The 22757-nt window shown below is 45.3% G+C and overlaps 1 protein-coding gene across 1 annotated transcript in view; it reads left to right on the forward strand.

The window, feature by feature from the left end:
* Nucleotides 1-21129, forward strand: part of MB21D2 (Mab-21 domain containing 2) — a 125384-nt gene extending 104255 nt beyond the window's left edge. The window contains exon 2 of the mRNA XM_004602999.2: nt 18226-21129. Coding sequence (XP_004603056.1) covers nt 18226-19490 — 1265 coding nt within the window. The 3' untranslated portion in view covers nt 19491-21129. The remainder of the gene's footprint in view (nt 1-18225) is intronic.
* The last annotated feature ends 1628 nt before the right edge of the window (nt 21130-22757 follow it).

Raw genomic sequence — 22757 nt, forward strand, 5'->3', positions numbered from 1 at the left:
GCATTTGGGATTCACCAACAAGCACTGTTTATGAAGCCCAAATCCATTTCTTATTCACTCTGAGAGGATAACTGTAAAATTAGGAATGATTAAAAGAATTTATCTCCAAATCTGCAGGTCTTTATTCATCTTTCTCACTAGAGCCAGAACATTCCACAAGGAAAATTTAGGGAACAATGCCCTCTAGTGGATTTACAGGAAACTACATCTGCCTCATCAAACATCCCTGTAAGCCTGTCTTTCTGTTAAAAATGGAATTAGGAATTTTTGATCTAAAATTTACTTGCATGACGAGACTTGTGTCTGTGCATAAATGACATTGTTATCTCTCTCCCGTTCTGCCTATCCCAATCATGCCACCCTTTTATTTGAGCCCTTTACTAACCTTTCTTAGGCAGGCGTCAGTGAACTTTGAAAAGAATGCCTGTCATTTAATCCTTTTCCCGACTTAAGTATAAAAACCCAACCTGACCGAAATTTTGGAAGCAACACAATAGGATTATGAGTGCCTGTATTTAAGTGGTTAGTGTCTAGGTTCATCTCCGTGACAGCTGATAGCTTTGGAAACCTTAGAATTCTATTCACACTACATTGTCTTTGAGTTCCAAGACTGATCTAGGCCTCTCTGCAGTCCCACGGCTGACACTCCCTGCCCCACATAGATGGTCCCCGATGAGGACATGCTAGTGTGCAAAGTGCCTCTGAGGATTCTTGATTGTTTGCACAAGCTTCAAATTGAATCGAGGACAAAAATCTGCCACTATCTCATGGGCAGTACAAGACAGTGTGAAAGAATATCTGGGAGCATTCGGGGGGGGGGGAGGTGTGTGTCTTTTTCCTTAAATGTAGAATGAGTGGCCAGAGAGGTTGGAGCTGTAAAATGAAACTCTGGTTGTGAGTAATGAGAATAAACCCATTCTTCCTGGGTTCACTCCTGAATCTCAATGATTATTTCTTTTCACCAAGTCCCTTTGCATTGAGCCTATCCTCATTTGAAGAGTAACTCGTCTCAGCCTTTGAAGAACTTAGAGAATTACTTGTACAGCGAACCCACTCCTCTGACTCGACAGCCTGCCTTTCTTGATTTTATGTAATTAAACTTTCTGTCTCCAGGTGGAGGAAGGTAGCATTGTCTTCAGTTTCAAGGGCATTTCAACGTGATTGGCTGCAAGTGCGCAGGTCTCTTGGAGATTGGGTTGTGGGTCCTTGCGGGGACATGGGGACTGTATTTCTCACTCGTCCCTTGCTTCGTAACACCCCAAGTGGCGACATCCCTGAAGCGAGGATCAGGTCTTTGGATTCTGTTCCCTGCATCTGTGCCAGGTGATGCATTGAGTCACCTTCGCCATTTGGCACTCGGTGACCTGATATCTGTCACAGCTGTTAGAGTAGCTGAACTTGAAGTTGTGTTCCGGCCTCAGAATTCTATGATTGCATCATTTTTTTTTTTGTAGGGGCTGCACATGTTTAGTTTAAACTTTATCCCCTCAGTCGAAGAGGTACCAATTTTGCAGTGGATTTAAACCACATCTGTCAACAATATGACGTTAATTAATTTTTTTTAAAGACCCAAGAGTTATTTCTCCCTTGTCACTGTTTTAATTTGCTTTTTCTTTTTTGTTAGTTTTTTTAAAATAATTTTTTTTATTAAAAACACCACGATTTGTAAGCATTCAGTGTTCCAACACCACCGGTGTGACCGTCCCCTTCACCAGTATCCTCAGTGACTCTCCCAACCCCACCTGCCCCCTTTGGCACATGGCAAGCCTGCTTTATATAGCTTATTTCAACAAATCTTGAAGAACTGACAAATAGGATGATCCGAAAACAAATCAGTACGTGCCAATTAGTGATGACTATATGATCTTGATCTATGTAAATGAGAAAATTAAAATCATTTCATACAATAGCATAAAATGCCTCTTTTAATTTACACGTATCTATTTTCAACTCTGGAATCTCAAGCATCTCACAGTAAATTTTATTTTCTACTTGGATCTCATTATGGTAATCATCATGTCTCACCTGTCATTATAACACTTTGTAGCCCTTCTGTGTTAATATGTTTTGGAGCTTACATGGACTAGGCCTACCTATGTAAAATTTCCCCTTGTTCTTTTTGGTTCTGGGGCGATACACAAGTCCTGTGCTCAGGACTTCATCTGACTCCATGCTCAGGGCTGACTCCTGGCTCTTTGCCCAGAGATCACTCCTGGCAAGCTCAGGGGACCATATGGGGTGCGGGGGATTGAACTGGCCCAGGCGAGTGGAAGGCAAGCGTCTCCCTGCTGGAGCAACGCCGTTTCTGTTCACTGTTTCTTGCGGGGAGATTGATTGAATCTTGTGACTCTTGTTTTGTTTTTGTTTGGGCTAGGAAGCCTCTGGTGAAAGAAGCTGTTTTCAGGGGCTGGAGGATAGCACAGTGGGTAGGTCGTTTGGCTTGCACGCAGCCGACCCGGGTTCGATTTCCAGCATCCCATATGGTCCTCTGAGCACCGCCAGGAGTAATTCCTGAGTGCAGAGCCAGGAATAACCCCTGTGCATTGCCGGGTGTGACCCAAAAAGCAAAAAAAAAAAAAAAAAAAGCTCTTTTCAGAATACCATCTTCCCGCTGACAGTTGTCTCACTTTTAAATTTTCTCTTTGAGTTCCCTGCTTGGCGGCACCCCTGTGGATTTTGGAGCACCCCGACCTGGTGGCCTACAGTCACGTGACCTGCTCTGAGCAGCACATCTCAACCTTCTCATGGGGCTGTGGTTGTTTCTCACGTCGGACTCTTTTGAAGTGAACCTTTTCAAGCTCAGACAAAGTGGATTTTGTACCTGGTGCTCAGCCATGATCAGGGGCGCAGAAGGTCCTGCTCTTGACTCATCCGACCGGCTCTCGGGACTTTTTCCCCATCTGTTTTCTTTGGAAATATTTGATTCCTTAGCCCTCCCTTGAGTTTGAAGTATGGGTACTGTTCTGCTTTGGAGCATTCCAGTTTTATATAATCGAAAGATTTGATTTACTCATTTTTAATTGTAACTTAGATAACATACAGTTGTGTTACCTTTTTTTTTGGGGGGGGGTGGCGGTGCCAGCTTACTCCTTCCTGGCTCTGCACTCAATCACTTCTGGTGGTACTCAGGGGACCCTGTGGGATGCTGGGGATGGAACTCTGGGTGGGCAAACACCCTACCTGCCGTGCTTTCTCTCTGACCAGTATTGTTAACTTTTATGGTTTTGATGTGCAAAGTTATTAGTTTTCCCTTTCCCTTTTTAAAAAAAAATTATTTACTGGAATCACAGTGAGATATAGCTACAAAGGTGTTCATGATTGGGTTTCAGTCATACAATGTTCCAACAACCATCCCTTCACCAGTGCACATTTCCCACCACCAATGTCTCCGGGACCCTCCGCACGCCCCACCCCCCAGACCTACCTCTATGGCAGGTACTTCTCTCTCTCTCTCTCTCTCTCTCTCTCTCTCTCATTCTCTCCCTCCCTCCCTCCCCCCCTCTCCCTACTCTTTCTCTTCCTCCTTTTGGGCATATGGTAAATTTTGAAATGCGAAGTCATTTGTCTCTCCACCACCGAAGTGCCCCAGACCTTCTAACACTGCCCTCCCGTCCCCTCTAATCGGCCTTTCTTCCCCCTCTACCACTGCTTGGCAATCTCAGTTCTGCCATCAAAGGCCAACGGCTTGTCAGATTTGATGCTGCCTATTCCCCTGTCTTATTTCTGTCTAGATCCTAGAGGAGTGAGATCATCCAGGATTTGTCCTTCTTCCTCAGACCTCATTCACTTAGCTCTGGTGCTGTCTAGTTCCATCCAAGTTCAGTAACCTTCAAGTAAGCTTTCACCTTTACTCACACCAGTGAAAGAGCTTTAAGGACCTGTTAACTGATTGGGTATTTGGGATTTTGTTTTGGCTTGTTTTGTTTGAAGCTCGAAGAGATGGATACTTGAAATAGCACTTGTTATTTCTATTATTTTTGTTTGGAAATTTGAGAATATTGATATTTGAGCACCATTTGAGTAAAGATACAGACAATTTAGGCAGGGGAGCACCATGATGAATAGGGAGTGTAATGGTGAACTATATGCAGAATTGATCAGTAACTGTCTAGTATTTAATTATTTAACGCTTCAAGACGACTCGTTTACTAGTTGATGTATGTTTAGCTCAGTGTTTCCCATAGTATGCAATAGCCTGTCCCAGGGGACATTGGAAAGATGGGGGTGGGGGATGGGGGACTATAGTAGACTTGGGTGCAATTGGGGGGGGGGGTGCTTTCTGTTCATTTTACAAAGGTACAAAGGTAGATCTCCAGGAGGGCACAGGGTTTATTTATTTATTTGGAAAGGAGGTCATGGGTTGAATAAGTTTGGGGACCACTCATTGGTTGGTGTAGACAGGGAGAGAGGACATCTACCAGTGACTTGGTACATCTAAGTATCCCTGAGGCCTCCTGAGTTCACCGTTGACGGATTCCTGGTGGAGTCAATTTTACACTGGGAGTCCTTCTGCCATTTGTTTCGTCAGCCACACACTGATAGCCTGAGAAGACCCTCAGTGACACACTCTCCCTCCCTCCAGAACGCTGTGGATACACAGCCCACTGGGTCTTGTAGCCACCAGGAGCCCAGCCCCCACCCCCGTGGAGAGAGAACTGTGACGCTCTTCACCCTGAGGGCGACCAGCACTCTGCAGCCACCTCTCGGCCACACGCAGATGAAAGCAGGACAGAGAGTCCACGGACTGCTAGCGCAGACATCTTCTGTTAAAAAAAAGTAATAATAATGGTATTTGTATCATTTTAAAATCAATGTCTGTAATAGATCCACTATGATCCAGGTGTACAGTGCATCAGGCGCCAAGCACTTTTTTTTATTTTTGTCCGTTGGCAGCAAGAGTGGATAAAAGCCACGGGTCGTAGTCATTTCTCAGAGATCGATACAAAACGCTGTTTATTTGGATTATTCATTAAGGGGAGTGAGGCGAGACATCGATTTCCTTTTTGTTGATCACCTTGACGCCGAAAGCCTTCTCGGCGTGTTTATTTGTGGTCAGCGTGAGGTGGGTCTGCGGAAAGAGCGGGGCCTTCGCGCCAGGGGCACCAGGGGCCGCCCCCCCACTCCTTTCCTCTTAGCCCTGGCGCCTGAAACGTGCATCTTTTATTTCATCTCAGCGGCAGCAAATGATCGCTGGATCCCTGTGCTTTGTGACAGCCGCCGTTCCCTGCCGGTCCATGCGCCCCACTCTGCTCCGTTCCGCTCCGTTCTGGTTCTGTCCCATCATATCCCAGCGCGTCCACTCCTGGTGTTTTCCCATTGCTCTGAAATACTCTTTCTGTCTTGGGTCAACCTCCCGGGAGCCGTCAGCTTCTGAACAGCAGGAGCTTAGCTCGAGGAGAGCCAATGGCAAAGCTCGAGCCACTGGGTGGAAAATATGTACAAGGACAAATAGGCCTTGGAGTGATGCTTTTCACCTAGTCTCACCATGCTGCTGCTTCCCTAGAACTTTTACTTGAGGATTTTCTGCCTGACTCCCAGCTTGAAAATCTTAGTGTTTGGAGTGTGGGCGCCATCTCCTGGCAGGTTTTGGAAATGACTTAGTGAAATAGTACACAGATTTCCTGCTAGGTGTCCATTTTTTGCTTACCAAAAGGGGAATTAAGTACACCCTCGTGATATTTTTTAAAAATCTGGTTTGATAATCTGATTTAAATTACATTGTAGTTGCATAGTAGTTTTTCTCCTCATCTCAGCCATGATTGTTAGTTGAAAATCAGTGCTTTAGAGAATGCCTTAGAATTAAATTTGTTCTGAGAAAAAGAGAAGAGTCTGTTACTATCAGATGGGTGAGTTTGAATGTTGCCTAGATTCATCCTTCCAGCTCTTCTGAGAGTGTCAGATGAATCCGTTGTTTTCAGACAGTGTCTTCTAGGGTCTTTCATGGCTGAAATCGACAAGCTTAGGTTGTCGTTGTCAATTTATGTTGTTATTGGGTCATCTTGAAGATTCCAATAACTGTCTCTAGACTAAACCATCTATTCATTCATTCATCTGACATCTCTTGAACTTTTGTGCGGTAGGTTCCGAGTCTTGCAAGTCGTCAGAGAGAGGGACACGGGAAGTTCCACGGGAAATTGGTAGCTGGTCTCACTACTCCACCAAAGAAAATGCAGATCAAGACATTGGATGGAGAGATTAAATCTGTCATCGTTTTAGAGGAACAGAGGCAGGGAAATCCCAAGCAGAGGCTGAAAGGGAAATACTATTTTTGTCTTTGAATTTGACTTGAAACTTCGATGTATGAGCGTGGTAATTCTTCTTGGCAGGTTGGTTCCTGATGTAAGCTAAGAACCTGGACTTCACCACATTGCAAACTTTTGTCTCCCCCAAGGTAGCTCCCTCCTATTTCCTTTGCAGCTGGAGGAAGAAATGCCTGCTTTGTAGTGTAAGTCTGGATTTACACCTCTCCAAAGCTCTCTCTCCAGTTGGAAGAGGTGGGGAAAGACAAGAGCTGGAATATCTACGGTGCCACGGATGAGTAGATAAGGTGTTGATCACTCATGCCCAAGCTAGCTGGTGTAGAAATCTAATACACTCTTTTTTTTTTTGAGAATTGTGTCAGTTCTGGTTTTATAAGACCCACAGGGACTAGATCTATAATTCGAACGTGGGACACAACAGGTCTTCTGTGACTGGCTTATGTCATTTCTGTCTAGATGATGGATGATGAGTTGTGCGTCTGAGGTGTTGTGCTTTCATCCAGAATGATTAGTGAAGCTGAACCTGTCTGCTACCATTTTGCACACTCGCTGTTTCAGACACAGGCATGACCCTGGTGTGGTAGCTCCGCTAGGAGGAGCCTCTCTTAAACACAGTGAACTAGAGCAGTGCAAGGGGAGAGGAGAGTCAGCCCAAGTGTCGTCAAAGCTGGCAGCTCCATCTCTCTCGAGGTATCAGTTCTCCAGCACCCACCCCTCCATCCTTCTGGGATGGGATGGGATGTGACCGCGGTGATGACCGTCAGACAGAGGAGCAAAATCACCATCCCGGAGGAGAGAGGCAGCCACAGCCCCCAGGAAACTGTGAGAACTGGAGACTGAGGCAGAACAGCAGTGACAACTCACAGAGACACACACACAGTGTGCTCACGTCTGCATATACGCTAGGAAAGAGGTCAAACCAAGCGCAGTCAACCGTAAGAATAATGAATCATGAATTTTGTATGTGAGAACACATGACAAATTTTCTTTATGAGTTAGATTTTTTTAAATTTATGATTTTTTTTTTCCTGCAGGGAGCACACATCAGGCTGTGCTCAGGGCTTACTTCTGGCCTGGTGTTCAGGGATCATTCCTGGCGGGGCTTGGGGGACTCTGTAGGGTGCTGGAGATCGAACCCAAGTCGGTAACGTGCATGGCAAGCCCACGTGTGCTGTGCTCTCTCTCCAGCCCCTGTGAATAAATAGCTTTGATTCTTTCAGGCAGATCCCACAAAGTATTTCTAAGTGAAATTATTTGACAATTAGGACTTCTTTAAAATTACACAGCGAGGGGCTGGAGCAATAGCACAGCAGGTCGGGCGTTTGCCTTGCACGCGGCCAACCCGGGTTCGATTCCCGGCATCCCATATGGTCCCCTGAGCACTGCCAGGAGTAATTCCTGAGCGCATGAGCCAGGAGTAACCCCTGTGTATTGCTGGGTGTGACCCAAAATGAAAAAAAAAATTAAAATTACACAGCGAAAAATACAGGACAAATGAAACAAGAATGGTTAACTGAATTATCAAAGATCAGTGATGTATACATGTGAGTCATTATACTTGTTAAGGAGAGAGGTTGCGGCCACATCTGGTTGGTGCTCAGGAGCTACTCTTGGCTCAGTGCTCAGAGATCACTCCTGGCAGTGCTTGGGGGACCTTGTGAGAGGTCAAGGATCAAGGCAGGGCCAGCTGCTTGCAAGGCACTAGCATCTGATCCTCTGTACTGACGCTCTGGCCTGAGCCATTATATTTTGATTTCTATTATTGGGAATGTTTGAAAAGTTCTCATGTAGGATCACTTTAAGACAAAGCCTTGCTAGGTATGGATCATTTTCTATCCTTCAGAGGAAGCTTCTTGCAGAGATAGGTGTGATTTCCCTAACGTGGCAGCTTTGAATGTGTGGTGTAGACTAAAGTTATAGTCAGGGCCGGAGCGATAGCACAGCCGGTAGGGTGGTTTTTGCCTTGCTTTGCATGCGGCCGGCCTGGGCTTGATCCCCAGCATCCCATGTGGTCCCTGAGCACCGCCCAGAGTAATTCCTGAGTACAGAGTTAGGAGTAACTTGGAGCTTCACCGTGTGTGACCCAAAAAGCAGTAAATAGGGGCTGGAGCAATAGCACAGTGGGTAGGGTGTTTGCCTTGCATGCAGCCAACCCAGGTTCGATTCCCAGCATCCCATACGGTCCCCTGAGCACCACCAGGAGTAATTCCTGGGTGCAGAGCCAGGAGTAACCCCTGTACAATGCCAGGTGTGACCCAAAAAGAAAAAAAAAGCAGTAAATAAAGTTAGAGTGTCTCCTTCTGATGGGCTCCGGAACTCAGGGAAGAGCTTCATGGTCCCCTTCGGGTTTTTTACTGACTGTTGTAAGAGAAGGCAGAGAATCATCTGTGTCCTTTTCTCATGTCTCAGAGTGCCGGAGACAATGACAAAAAGACGGTGCCGTATTGACGAAGGAAATAGACGCTCTTGCTTCAGAATTCAGTGAGAACTCCTTGCTCTGTAGTCCGGTATTTCCTTGGGGGATGACATCCCAGCCCCTCTCTTTTCGTCTCCCCAACTTCGTAGTAGACATTTTATGAGTTTGATTGTGAAAGGAAGGCTTTGCTGTTGAATTGAGATATGCTAAATGAGACTGTATAATCTGAATACAAGGGATGATTCTCCAAGTGGTCTTGGGGGAACCTGAGAGAAGTCAAGGGTGCTGTTGTGGTTATAACACTGGTGAAAAACTCCTCGAACATTTGTCTTCAGAGTTCAGTACACAACACACATATGCACAGGGGTGCACAAAAGCAGATGTCACAGCCCTGCTTCATTTGGGAGCAGGGAAGTCATTCATGCTCGGGTCTTATTATAATCCTTGACCTATTTTGCTTTTATACTTCATTCCCCAGGGATGGCTAAAATAGGACTCTAATCTGCCTTAGAAATCGTTTTTACTCCAAAATAGAAAATGTATTTTAATTTTTGGAGAGAGAATAAAAATATTTTCACTGTGTTCTTATAGTGTCTTACGTAACCATTTTAAAGGCCGGAAGATACTGAATTGTTTGTTCTTTGAGGAGAGTTGAGCTAGTGCTGCAAGGCAGCGTGGGAGCATGAAACAAGGATGGAATCCACCCGAATTTGGATCCCAGCTCCCTCTTATGGCCCTGCCCAGGGAACATGTCCTCTTTATCTTGATTTCCCCTTCTGTAAAATGGGAACAGTCCTGACTTCCTTGGAAGTGCCAAAAAAAGGGCTAGATGGGGCAACATGGGTGAAATGTCCAGCCACCATTCAACTCAGTGGGACGAAGAATGTGGAGAGGCTCTGCCTTCCTCCCACACACCTTGCCCACAGGCTCTTACAGAGTCATGAAGTCCCTAGCTCTATCGTTGCTACTTCTGCCCCCTCACGGTCAGATTTGGTCAGATTTGTGAGAGCAGGTAGGTGGGACACAGTACCAAGGACGAGGGCAGAACCCATTAGGTTTCTTACTGTCACTGGTTAGGGCCCCACATCGGTGGCCAGTGAGAGGCCACTTAGAGCTGTCTCTGTCCAGTCACAGGCTTTGGGGCAGGGCAGCCCCCTTGGAAGCCCCCTGTTGCGCATATTCCATCCCAGCTGCATGGAGCACTTGAGTCTCATCCTGCCACACACTAGCCTTGACCCTTCTGCTGGGGAGGCCACCTCATCCTCAGAGGCATGGGCGGGGCGGCTCCTGGCCATGCGCAGCCAACTGGGCTAGGTTATCCCATGCTGGGAACTGAGGGTGCAGCAACGCTGGGACCCTGAGGTGCCTGGGTCCGTGTGGGTCACCCTGCCAGTGCTGGGAGCACTCAGGCCATCCCTGTACAGCTGTGGTAGCCGCTAGGGCTGTACTGGCAGGAGGAAATCTAGTGCCACGATTGAATGGGGTCCCCACTGGGACCTGTGCTGTCTCTCCAGCCCCCTGTCATTGGCTGTTTTGGGGGGCAGGAAGTGCATACCCTCCACAGGAAGTGTTGTTTCAGATCCCGACTGGTAAGCGAGCCTTTTCTTTCTAAGTGAGACTCTTTTTATACTTATTTTTTACTTATTTTAACACTTTTTAAAAAACCAACTTTCTTTCTTTCTTTCTTTCTTTCTTTCTTTCTTTCTTTCTTTCTTTCTTTCTTTCTTTCTTTCTTTCTTTCTTTCTTTCTTTCTTTTGCCTTTTGGGTCACACCTGGCGATGCACAGGGTTTACTCCTGGCTCTGCACTCAGGAATTACTCCTGGTGGTGCTCAGGGGACCATATGGGATGCTGAAAATCGAACCCGGGTCAGCCATGTGCAAGGCAAACACCCTACTCGCCGTGCTATTGCTCCAGCCCAAAACCTTATTTCTATACAAGAACTTTTCTTACTTGCTGAAATCACAGGGGTTAAATGTCTATTCCTGATGGTTAGATAAAGAAATTATGATATGTGTCTTTACTAGAATAGTACTTGGCTATTAAGAAAGTGGAATCTTGGGGATGGAGAGATAATCCAGTAGGTAAGGCTCTTGCCTTGCATGAGTCAGACCTGGATTTGATCCCCAGCATCTCATGGTCCCCTGAGTCTGCCAAGGGTGATCCCTGAGCACAGAGCCAGGAGTAAGCCCTGAGCATTTACCACTGTGGCCTCAAAACAAAAAAAAAATTTAAAAAGAAATTTTGCCTTTTGCAGCATTGTAGCTGGAACCTGAAGTACCAAACAAAGAATATGAAGGAGAATTCTATCATGTTTTATCTGACGTGTATTATTAAATAGCTAAAGCAAATGAACTTTTTTTTTTAAGCACACAACCCATAAAACCCTCCTAGATTCTGTGAAAAATATTGATTATCAGAGGGAATTATTTAGGGGCCAAGGAAATGATACCAGGGACTAGTTTGCTAGTATGCTAGTTTGCTAGTTTAATTTACTAAATTACTTTTTTTCTAATTTACTAGAACTTTGGTTTTGAGTGCAGTGAGGTGTGTATTCATTAAGAGGTGTGTGTTGTATTCCTGAAATATATATAATGTTATAAACAAGTGGTAAGCCAATAGCGCTTTCATTTTTGAAAAAATCATTCAGTAAAAGCCCATTTTTCTTTCCCTGGCATTCATCAAATATTTGAAGGTGGATCTCGTAGCCTTCTTGAATTTTCTGTCCCCGAGGCCAAACAATTTTCATTCCCTTTCCTCCTCTGTGTTTTGACTACGACCTTTGTTCATTTTCCTCAGTGTTACTAATTTCACTTATAATTATATGTTCATGGCTATGTGATTATTTGATTAGTGTAGGAGTTTTTCATGCTTCTTATCAACTATTTCTGGCTCTCTGACTCCCAGCATGAGATAGAATTGCACTTTTTTTCCTTGGGTGGGATGGGACCAGGTGACTTGGGCCAGAGATTTGTGGGTGCAAATTACTTCTGATTATTATTATTTCCAGGTCCAAGGATCCAGCTGCTGAAATAGATCCTCTGGGACTTTCTTGTCCTCCAGCCTAGTGGCTATAAAATCCTCAGAGGGTTGTTCATGTCACCTGGGTCCTGAATTTAGGGAAATAGATTCCCCAGCCCACCCTGATAGTCAGTCCTGCAGCACGAGTGAGAATTGACTTTGCTGAGTGACCACACTGAGATTTCAGGTAACCCAGTATAACCTCAGCCAAACTTAATTGATGCCATTGATGTCACTGAAAATTATTCACAGGCAGTGGGGACTGTATGTGCCTCCCTGCAGCTTTGTGTTTCAGTACCTGTCCCCGTCCTTGTTCAGAGGAGACACCAGTCCCTCTACGCCACGTTGATGAATACATCAACCCTGCATTTTGAACTTCATCTCCATGGCTGCCACCTCCTGATACAGGCTTACTTCATTGTTCTTTTGCGAAAATGCAGAGCTCCGAGGCTAATTAAGCCTAGGAGTGACTCTGTGGTTTGCCCATTGATAGGCGAATGAAAGCAGATTGCCGGCCATCCTAGACAGGTCACGGCAGAGGCAAATCCTGCCTCATCGACTGAATTCTGAGTTTCTCCATGACACCCATATTGCTGGTTCTCTGGACAGGAGAGAAGACATCTATGATAAGATTGTGTTTCTTTTTTCCCTGGCTGCACAGTGCATGTGCAGCCTCTGGGACTGGGCTCAGAGCCTCACATTCGCCCTAAACACTTGTCAAGCTACCAGTGAGGACTTTGCTCTCCGGGGATGCCAAGAAGCAGAACTGTCAGCCTCAGTGTGCGGAGTCTGCCCTGGGGTCTCGTCCCACCCGGCAAAGTAGGTGAAGCCACTGAGTAAACTTCCAGGCCCTCGCATTGTAGATCTCAAATGGCAGACCAGATTGCCTTGGCACAGAAATATCTGCCTTAGCTTGGCCCTTGTCACCTTCGGAGCCATCTTCTTATCTAGACACCCCTGCTCCCACTATCCTGTTCTTACAGAACCATCAAGAGGCTATATTGGCTTTATTCTCACTTTCTGGTTGCTACAGAATTTATCTCTTAAGAAAGTATCGCTATATCACTTGTCATCCCCTTGTTTGTCTATTTACTCGAGTGGGCACCAGTAATGTCTCTATTCCTCCCAGCCCAGAGATTTTAGCAGCCTCTCTTTAACTCGTCTTTCCACATGATTGTAGGCTTTTTCAGGGTCAGGAGAATGAGACCTATCGTTACTGTTTTTGGCATATCAAATATGCCACGGGTAGCTTGCCAGGCTCTGCCTATGCGGGTGGGATACTCTTGGTAGTGTGCTGGGCTCTCCAAGATAAATATATATATATATATATATATTTTATATATATATATATGTACATATATATATGTACATGCAAGGCAACGATTTAACCCCTGTACTGTTTCTCTGGCCCTATTTTATATGTTCTTAAAATATGTGGGGGACAGAAGTTATCCCTGAGCACAGAAGTCTCATATAATAACCAAAGACTTTGGGAAAAAAATGTGTCTAATTCATAGCTTTAATTGCAAGACAAAATTTTATCTCTTTATTATCTTCCTCCCTTCAATATAATTGAGAGGATTTTGTTGTTGTTATTGTTGGGCAGTTTGTTTTAGAAATCTACCAGTACTATATAAGTGCAAATAAAGTAGTAATCTTATTTATCTACCAAGAACATAAGAAACTGCCTGCCTTCATTCTCACTAGGAGTGGAACCATGAAGCTAGGAGACCCCCAAAACCATCATTTCATTGTTCCCTGTGCTGATGCTGACTCTCACATTTTAGGTTGAGGGGCGGAGGTTAGTAATGACAAAGTTGAGTTCACTAGAATGCCAGGGAATCAGGAGCAGAGCTCCAGTTTTCACTTTCTGTTCTAAAAATAATCAGTAAGAGCTAAGCACGTGTCATGGAACTCATTTCTTCACGGATCCTGAGTCTATATAAAAGATCTTCTATATTAAGTCCCAACGCTAAGGTCTTCTGAAGTAGAAACTTTCATTAATCAAAATCAAGGCATTGCTTCACCACAGGGAGTTCAGGAGGCAGGTTAAGCTGATGTTAACGGCAAACACATGCCAGTGCTTGCATGAAGAGTCCCATGGGGTCATCAGCTGTTCTCCATCCCTCCTCTTTCTTTGCTCGCTGTCTCTGTAGTAGGTGGACATTTCCCCATCATTCTCCCTCATCATTTTGGATAGTTTACTAATAGCCAATGAACTGAGTCTCTTGTTTTTACCTTTCCTACTTGCACAGACCTCTTGGAGAGCCCAGAAAGCTATTGAGAGTATCCTGCCTGCACGGCAGAGCCTGGCAAGCTACCTGTGGTGTATTCAATATGCACAAAACAGTAACGATAGGTCTCATTCCCCTGATCCTGAAAGAGCCTCCAATCGTTGGGAAAGATGAGTAAGGAGAGGCTGCTAAAATCTCAGCCTGAGTGTAATAGAGATGTTACTGGTGCCCGCTCAAGTAAATCGACGAACAATGGGATGACAGTGATACAGTGACAGTGATACATGCACAGAAATCTTTATTTTTAGCTTTTGGGGTCATACCTGGCAATGCTCAGGGGTTACTCCTGGCTCTGCACTCAGGAATTACTCCCGGTTGTGCTCGGGGACCCTATGGGATGCAGAGGCCCGAACCCGGGTCAGCCATGTGCAAGGCAAACGTCCTCCCTGCACAGCAGTCTTTGCATTAGTTCAGAGGTGGCACTTGTTGGAACTGATGTTTTAGAGCCAAAGTATAGGTTAAAATTTTTCCCTCCTCTGCCCTTTTTTCTCTTGGGCCCTGGCTGTGTTTGTTGCTTCCTGGCAACGCATCTGTCACGGACGCTGATGTCAGCTCATTTTCGCTTAAACTCCATCCAGGGAAGTTTTCCAGGAGGGCACTTGAGTTCGTATGATGCCAGAGAAGGCTCCAATTTGTGTTAGCAAGTCATTTGTGAAACTGCAGACTAACGGGCTGCAACAGGCTGATGCCAATAAGGATGACACAAGGGATTCGTTTCCCGAACATTGTTGCCTCTCGGGGACTGTTTCTGACTTCTAGGATCTTAGCACATGAGCCTTAGCAATATTCTCTCTGAAGGAATAAGAAGTGTCCACAATTGCCCTAGGTTCTGAATTTAAGAACTGAGCCAGATATTTTATATGACTCCTTTGAAAGAGGATCCAGCATTTTAACCAGGATCATAAGCAACCAGTTGGAAGAACTTAGAAATACTTCATATATGCTTATATATAATTAATTATTATATAGAGTAACTAGGGAACAACTCTTACTTTAATCCAGTAGAGGGCAGAAGGGAGTAGTTTTAGCTTTTACTCACCTATGACCATCCAAACATTGTGACACTGTAAAGGTAAAATTCACTGGGCACTCTTACAAGCACAATATTCCCTACCTATAAATGCACATTTTTTTTCTATAGGCAGACTCCAGTCAGGGTACTCAGAGCCAGTCTGATCCCATCTAGAACAAAAGAAAGTAAAGAATTGTGAGTTACGTATGTTTAAGAGGGGGCTTAGATGTGTGTGCCAATAATAATACCAGTTCTACTTTACTGATAAATCAAAAGGCATGACTTCTTTGTTTTCCCATATTTACTTCAAGCATTCCGAATGCTGTAATAAAGCTAATTCAGAACAAATAAATATTTCATTCAAAACAATAAATATTTCGTTCCCAAATATCTCCCTTTTTTCTAGGGGTCTCCCGGTGGTGCTTGGGGATCTAGAGACCAACCACTCCTGTATGCTCAGCCCAGCAGTGTGGATGGGACATTTCTGTATGCAGGCCTGCTCTGGGGGCTCCAAGCCTGCAGCATTGTGGGGGAGCATGTGATACTGGGGGTACAACTTAGTGTTAGTTAATATCACGTGAGCTAGTTTCCTAAGACACATTTGAAAGTGATTTTTGCAACTCAACTCTGAACTCTGAGAAGTCAGTTTTTTATAGCTACAGCAAAACTTGGGATGGTAGTATTGTTACTTGGTAAATATGAAATTAGTACTGACATAACAGCAGAGAACAGATCTTTTGTCTTGGTATTTACGATAACTTTCTATTCTGGTTGCTGAATTTGGCTATTCCCCAAAAACCCTACTTTAAGAACATGAATGGTCTGTGCTGAATTTGTAGTGAATGCCTTGTTCCCTTGGGTGCTACCTTATATGTCAGATAGGGTGCCTCCGGAAATAGTCCCGGACTTGGAGTTATGATGGCCAGAAAGAGTCCGTGTAGGATGAGCAACCATGGAAGGGAGGAGAAGGATGTAGGGTCAGGTGAAGGGAGAAGTCACGGTTCTTTGATTGCACTCATGTATGGGATAGAAAAAAAATGTGATACAAGAATAATACCCGAGGACAGTAGAAAGAAGGGCCAGGAGGATTGGTTCATGGTTGAAAGCCTGCTTTGAGTGCTAGGGGAGAAGGCATTCGGGATAGAGAAGGGACCACTGTGACAAAGATGGTTGGAAATGATCACTCTGGATAAGAACTGCCGGCTGAAAGTAGGTAAAGGAACAAAATGGTAACCGCTCAGTATCTACATTGCAAACCCCCAAAGGGAGAGAAAGAGACAGGGCGGGAGGGCGGGAGGGCAGAAGGAAGGAAGGGAGGGTGAGAGGGAGGGAGGAAGGGAGAGAGGAAGGGAAGGAGGGAGGGAGCCCGCCAGCCCACCATAGAGACAGGCTGGGGAGGGGACTTTAGTGGTAGAAAATGGGCACCGGAGGAGGGATGGGTCTTGGAACATTGTATGACTGAAACCCTGAAACTTGAGCATGAACAACTTTGTAACTGTGTACCTCCTGGTGATTCAATTAAAAAATAAGAAAAGAAAAGAAAGAAGTCAGAACTTTTTCCAGGCTCAACTTCAACTAACCACAGGGAACCTGAACAAGAGGGATTTTTCTGAGTACACGGAACTTGGACACGTCCACATTTGCCTCTTACTAGACATGTAATCCCGCCTACCATCACCCCTGACACAGGACATGAACTTGGTTGAGGTGGGTGGTTCATGGGAGCCAAGATATTCCTCCAGGAGACTGTCCTCAGAGCCAGCAGCTGGGCCAGGATGTCCCTTTTTGAGGAGGGTTCTGACTGGCATATCACACACTGCCTGCACACGGCTGGCGTTGCTCCACATCACTATGAGACCCATCACACCATTATCACCCTCCCCATTACCGTACCCACCACACTCTCACCGCCTTCACCATCACGGCTGCAACCACCACATACCACCACAAAAATGAAGTGGTTCATATGTTTGGATTTAGTAAAATTAATCCACTTTTCTTTCAAGGATTTTCTTCAGTGAAACTGGATTTTTGAAATATTATTCATTTATTTTAGATTTGGGGTCACATGTGAAGAAGCTCAGGGGTTACTCCTGGCTCTGCACTCAGGAATTACTTCTTGCCGTGCTCGAGGGACCCTATGGGATGCCTGGGATCAAATCTGGGTTGGGAACATGCAAAGCAAGCGGCTTACCCATCATGCTGTCTCTCCAGCCCCAAGGTTTTGGAAAAAAATTGTCATTGCTAGTGCAAGTCACTGGTAAAGAATCCAGTGAGTATTAGCACAGTTTGATGCCATGAGTCTTGACTCAAGCTTGAGTGCCAGAAAGCTTTTTGGTACTGGTGGCGGTTTTTGTTTTGGGGTATGTTAACAGTGCTTATAGGCTGCGCTCAACTCGGTACTCAAATCTGTGTATTGGGTTACTTCTACTGGTGCTCAGAAAACCAAAAACAGTTCTGGGGATCAAAACTTGAAATTCTAAAAATGTTGTCCTCGATCAGGTTAACACTGCGAAAAAGGCAGACAGTATTTAGCATTCCTGTGAGAAAAGGCTTGACCGAACTACCCCCCCACACCCCCCCACACACCTGACCCCCATCCATAGCCCATATTGAAAATCTCTGATAGGTTTGGGCAGGGGAAGTTTAGGGAGAAATCTGCTCTGCAGAGGATGAGAAAAGCCTTGCTTGGGGCCAGAGCGATCATATAGTGGACAGGGCACTTGTTTTGCACGCAGCCACCCCAGATTTGATCCTTGGCACCACAAAAAGTTCCCTGAGCCCACCTGGAGTGACCCCCGAGCACTGCTGGATATGGCTCAAAAAACCAAAAAAGACACAGAAAAGCAAGCCTGACTTTATATAATGACAGCAGGGGTGGAGAGTGAGAAAAGAGGAAGTAAAGATGTTGAGGTTACATAGATATGATCTACGAGATTTATTGGCAGTCGGAAGTCAGGGAAGAAGGGTGGCGAAATAGATGGTGACCTCGGTGAAGACCAGCGGGAGGGGAGCCTGGCTGGGGACTAGAAGTCCTGATGCTTTCATTGTGAGGATTCTGCTCAAACCCTCCTCCTTGGAAAGGGATGGACTCTAGTGTAGATGGGAGAGAACAGAGTATCCTAAGTCAAGTGGCCCACGGCTGTTAAGCGCGTTGCCTCCGAGCGCCCGAGTCTCTGGGTCTGTGCTTGCTGTAATCGCGTCTTCTCCTTCTCTCTCCAGGCATGGTGCAAAAGCTGGACCAAAAGCTCCCAGTGGCCAATGAGTACCTGCTCCTCTCCGGAGGCGTCCGGGAGGGCGTGGTGGACTTGGACTTAGACGACCTGAACGTCTATGCCCGGGGAACCGACTACGACATGGACTTCACCCTCCTGGTGCCCGCCCTGAAGCTGCACGACCGCAACCAGCCCGTGACGCTCGATATGCGCCACTCGGCCCTGTGCCACTCCTGGCTGAGCCTGCGGCTCTTCGACGAGGGCACCATCAGCAAGTGGAAAGACTGCTGCACCATCGTCGACCACATCAGCGGTGCCACCAACTACTTCTTCTCCCCGACCAAAGTCGCCGACTGGTTCTACGACTCCATCAGCGTGGTCCTCTCGGAGATCCAGAAGAAACCACAGCGCGGGATGCCCAAGGTGGAAAAGGTGGAGAAGAACGGGACCATCATCTCCATCATCCTGGGGGTGGGGAGCAGTCGCATGCTGTACGACATCGTGCCCGTGGTGTCCTTCAAAGGCTGGCCCGCCGTGGCGCAGAGCTGGCTCATGGAGAACCACTTCTGGGATGGGAAGATCACCGAGGAGGAGGTCATCAGTGGGTTTTACTTAGTGCCTGCCTGCTCCTACAAGGGGAAGAAGGACAATGAGTGGCGGCTGTCCTTTGCCAGGAGCGAGGTGCAGCTGAAAAAGTGCATCTCCAGCAGCCTCATGCAGGCCTACCAGGCCTGCAAAGCCATCATCATTAAACTGCTGTCCCGGCCCAAAGCCATCAGCCCGTACCACCTCCGGAGCATGATGCTCTGGGCCTGCGACAGACTGCCCGCCAACTACTTGGCTCAAGAAGACTATGCGGCCCATTTTCTGCTGGGCCTCATCGATGACCTCCAGCACTGTCTGGTCAACAAGATGTGTCCCAATTATTTCATCCCGCAGTGTAACATGCTGGAGCACTTGTCGGAGGAGACGGTCATGCTCCACGCGCGTAAGCTGTCCTCGGTCCGCTCGGACCCCGCGGAGCACTTGCGCACGGCCATCGAGCACGTCAAAGCCGCCAATCGGCTGACGCTGGAGCTGCAGAGGCGGGGGAGCACCACCAGCATCCCTTCCCCGCAGTCCGATGGCGGGGACCCCAACCAGCCCGATGACCGTCTGGCCAAAAAACTGCAACAGCTAGTGACTGAGAACCCGGGAAAATCCATCTCTGTCTTTATCAACCCCGATGATGTCACGCGGCCCCATTTCAGAATCGATGACAAATTTTTCTGAGCGTTTCCCCTGCCTATTGTTCTCCTCCTGGCTGGTTCTAGAACTCTCTTCCTGTGCCGTGTGGTTTGTGATGCTGTCTTTCCGTTTTTTTTTTTTTTTTCCTTTTTCAATCTATCCAGGCTAAATGGGGTCTGTTAAGAACTCAGTTCTAAGCTTCCTGATTCTGCAAAACGTGCAGATTCTGAAAAGGTGTATCGCTATTTCATATTCTGCCTCTGATCTTTGTTTACTTTCTGTGGTCATTGTCACAGAACTTGTTTTATTTGTTCGGCTTGCTTTTCTTAAGGAGAACTTGAGCCATAAAAGAAATGCCCATGAATTCTCTTGCTTCTTTGCTCATACTTTGTACAAATTTGTTCAAGGGGATGGGGAAGCAAATCTCTTTTTGACAACGAGTTTTTTTGTTGTTGTTTTTATTATTTTCTCTTTTTAAAATGAGCTTTCATCAATACAGATATTTGAGGAGCATCTGAATCTCGGAACTATCTGAAAAGTTTGCTGGACTTATTTCTTTTGACCAGTGATCAGAGTAGTTTTTAAACCCCCTTACCATGGGCCAATACAAACTTTGAAAGTGATCAATGCTACAAATTGTGTTTTGCAGCAACTTCATTGAATGTAATTGTCCTCAGATCAGAACTTTGGATGGTTCGGAGGGTGTGTTTGACAACTTTAAAGACAAAGTTAAGGTTTTCAAATGGTAGTATTAGCATATGTGATTATTCAAAGCCTTATTTAAATCCTATTACAGAACATACCGTTATAATTGTTATTTGCACTAATGAAATCTTGGCCATTGTCAGACTTCCAATGTGTGTGTTTTAGTATAAATTGATGTCCACTGTGGAAATGCTGTCTTCTCTACTCCCCACCACCCCACCCCCCTCCACTTAGCCCATTTCTCTTAATGGACAGAATGGTTCTATATATTTGTTCAGTTCTCCTTTAATCACGGGAACCTATTTTTCCCTTTTTTGATATTCCTGGTTCCTAACTTACTGAGAGAACTTTTTAAAGCTTTATATGTGCTCAGAGACTTAATGGGGAGGTGGGGAGAAATACCTACTTGAGAGAGTAGGTGTCTTCGTACGTATTTCTTTGGGGGTTACAGAGGAAAGTGTTTTTGTAAAGTCTCTTTGCTTTTGCTGGGAATTTTGAGGAAAACTGTCAGCAAGAACTTGTAATCCCCTAGTAGAAGATAACATATCTGTTCAAAAACAGGTTTTGCCCTGGAATAGGAATGGGGAAATATCTCTGGGTAGCAGATTTCATGTGGAAATGGCCTGTCTTGATAAATGAAATTACTTGCCAGGTTGAGGGGCCATGGGAGTTTTACTTCCTATTTGGGTATGAACTGATGGCAAGGTATGTTTGGGTATGAACTGATGAGAGCTTAGGAGGGCTGGTGATCTCTCAAAGGATGATCATGGCATCTGTTCTCAAAAGATTTAGCAACAGTTTGGTTTTCATCTTGAAGGTGCAGACTCACAAGTTGGAATTTGGCTGATTGAAATCAGGCATTTGCGGTCTTGGGTTTTGCATGGGAATTAATGTAATGCTTATCAATGAAAATGAAATCATTGAACCATCTTGAGTCAAACACAAAAATAATAATAAAAGAAGCTTATTGGCCTTGGAATTGTGTTGTTCTGAGTTTATAATCTAGATATATATATTTTTTATTACCTGCTGTAACCTTCAATGACTACACCCTCGGGCCTGCCTTTCATACGCGATGCTCATGTAATACCCAGTATTTATTGGCTTTTTATTCACTTCTCTTGCTAAGACCTCCCTATTTTTTCATGACCTGTGTTCTTCTCAAGACGCCAGCCTCGACTCCAGAGACCTATCCTGCTTGTGGAAACTATTGTCACCATTTGTGTGATCAGGCTCATTAGTAAGGGATTGGTCATAGATAGGGTTTTCCTGCCACCCCAGTCAGGGCCTGCTCGTAGTCTAGCGTGCAGTGCTGCACAGGTCTAAATCAGAGTGCACCCTGGACCCGGGAGAAGAAACCCTTTGCCTCTGGGACTCCCACACCTGTCAGGTAATCATGACTGGAGCCAGCCTGAGGATGCACGTACCATGGAAAGCACCATGGACAGATAAGGAAGAGAAACATTAGCCACCACATAGGCCCGCTCCCACTGCTTACCACCCCCCTCCCCGTACTCGCCAGGCTCAAGGCTTTTCTTCGTTCTAGTTAAATGAGTCAATATTTATTTCTTTTAGCCAAAGTCAATTTAGTTCAATTTACTAAAATATTTTGTGTGTAGTGTTAGGCCAGATTATTCAGTGTGTTAATACTATTTCAGTTAATGTGTATCTCTAGGAGTAGGAAATAGAACCATAGAATATCTCTAGAAGCTGATGTATGCTATCTGATTTGATTAATTCCAAGTAAAATCATCGCTTCTACAACTAATAAAAATGTACCCACTGAAATCCATTAAAATTATGCTTTGACTATCTTAAATGCCTAAGTTAAAAGACACTGTATAAATCACTAACATAGAAGGCACATTAAAAGGTTTTGCTCCCTTAAAAGCAACCATAAAGTGCCGTAACAGTTTTAATTGGCATCACAAATACAATTAGCCATGTTGACAATGTTGTACATGTTGTTTGTAGATAAAATGCTCTTACAGCTGCATAAAGAATCTAGTTTCAGTAATCCTCTTGGTACTGGTTTTTGGTGTTTTTGTTTTCCTTGATACCTTTAGTCCCAGTGACAAGCAGTACAAATTTTTTGTTTGTTTTTGGGTCATACCCAGCAGTGCTCCAGGATAACTGAGCATCCCGGTGGTGGTTGGGGGACCATAAGGGATGCTGAGATAGAACCCAAGTCAGCCATGTGCAAGGCAAGAGCCCTGCCCGCTCTACTATTGCTGCAGCCCCTCAGTACACACTCTTGGTTAAATTTCATTAATATGTCAGTATTGGAAATTTCCTTTTGCCTCTTTGTTTTCCTCCTTCCTTCTGTCCTTCCTCTAGTACCAGGAACTGAATGCAGGGCCTCTTGTGAGGAAAGCATCTACTCTACTGCTCTGCCTCCCCAGCCCTGGATCTCGAAATTTTTAGACTTTATTATTTCTTTGCATAATATGCTGTGACTATCATAAACATAGGACTTTTAGGCCAGACAGCGTTGAAGACAGTATAGAAATAGGGAAGAATATGATACCTTTTCTTGTTCTGGAACTGAAGGAAATTATAGATTTGATAGCTATAGATAGATTTGATAAATTTTTGTCCTTCTGAAAC

Source organism: Sorex araneus, chromosome 2 (genome assembly GCF_027595985.1).
Source record: "Sorex araneus isolate mSorAra2 chromosome 2, mSorAra2.pri, whole genome shotgun sequence".
In the NCBI taxonomy this organism is placed as follows: domain Eukaryota; kingdom Metazoa; phylum Chordata; class Mammalia; order Eulipotyphla; family Soricidae; genus Sorex; species Sorex araneus.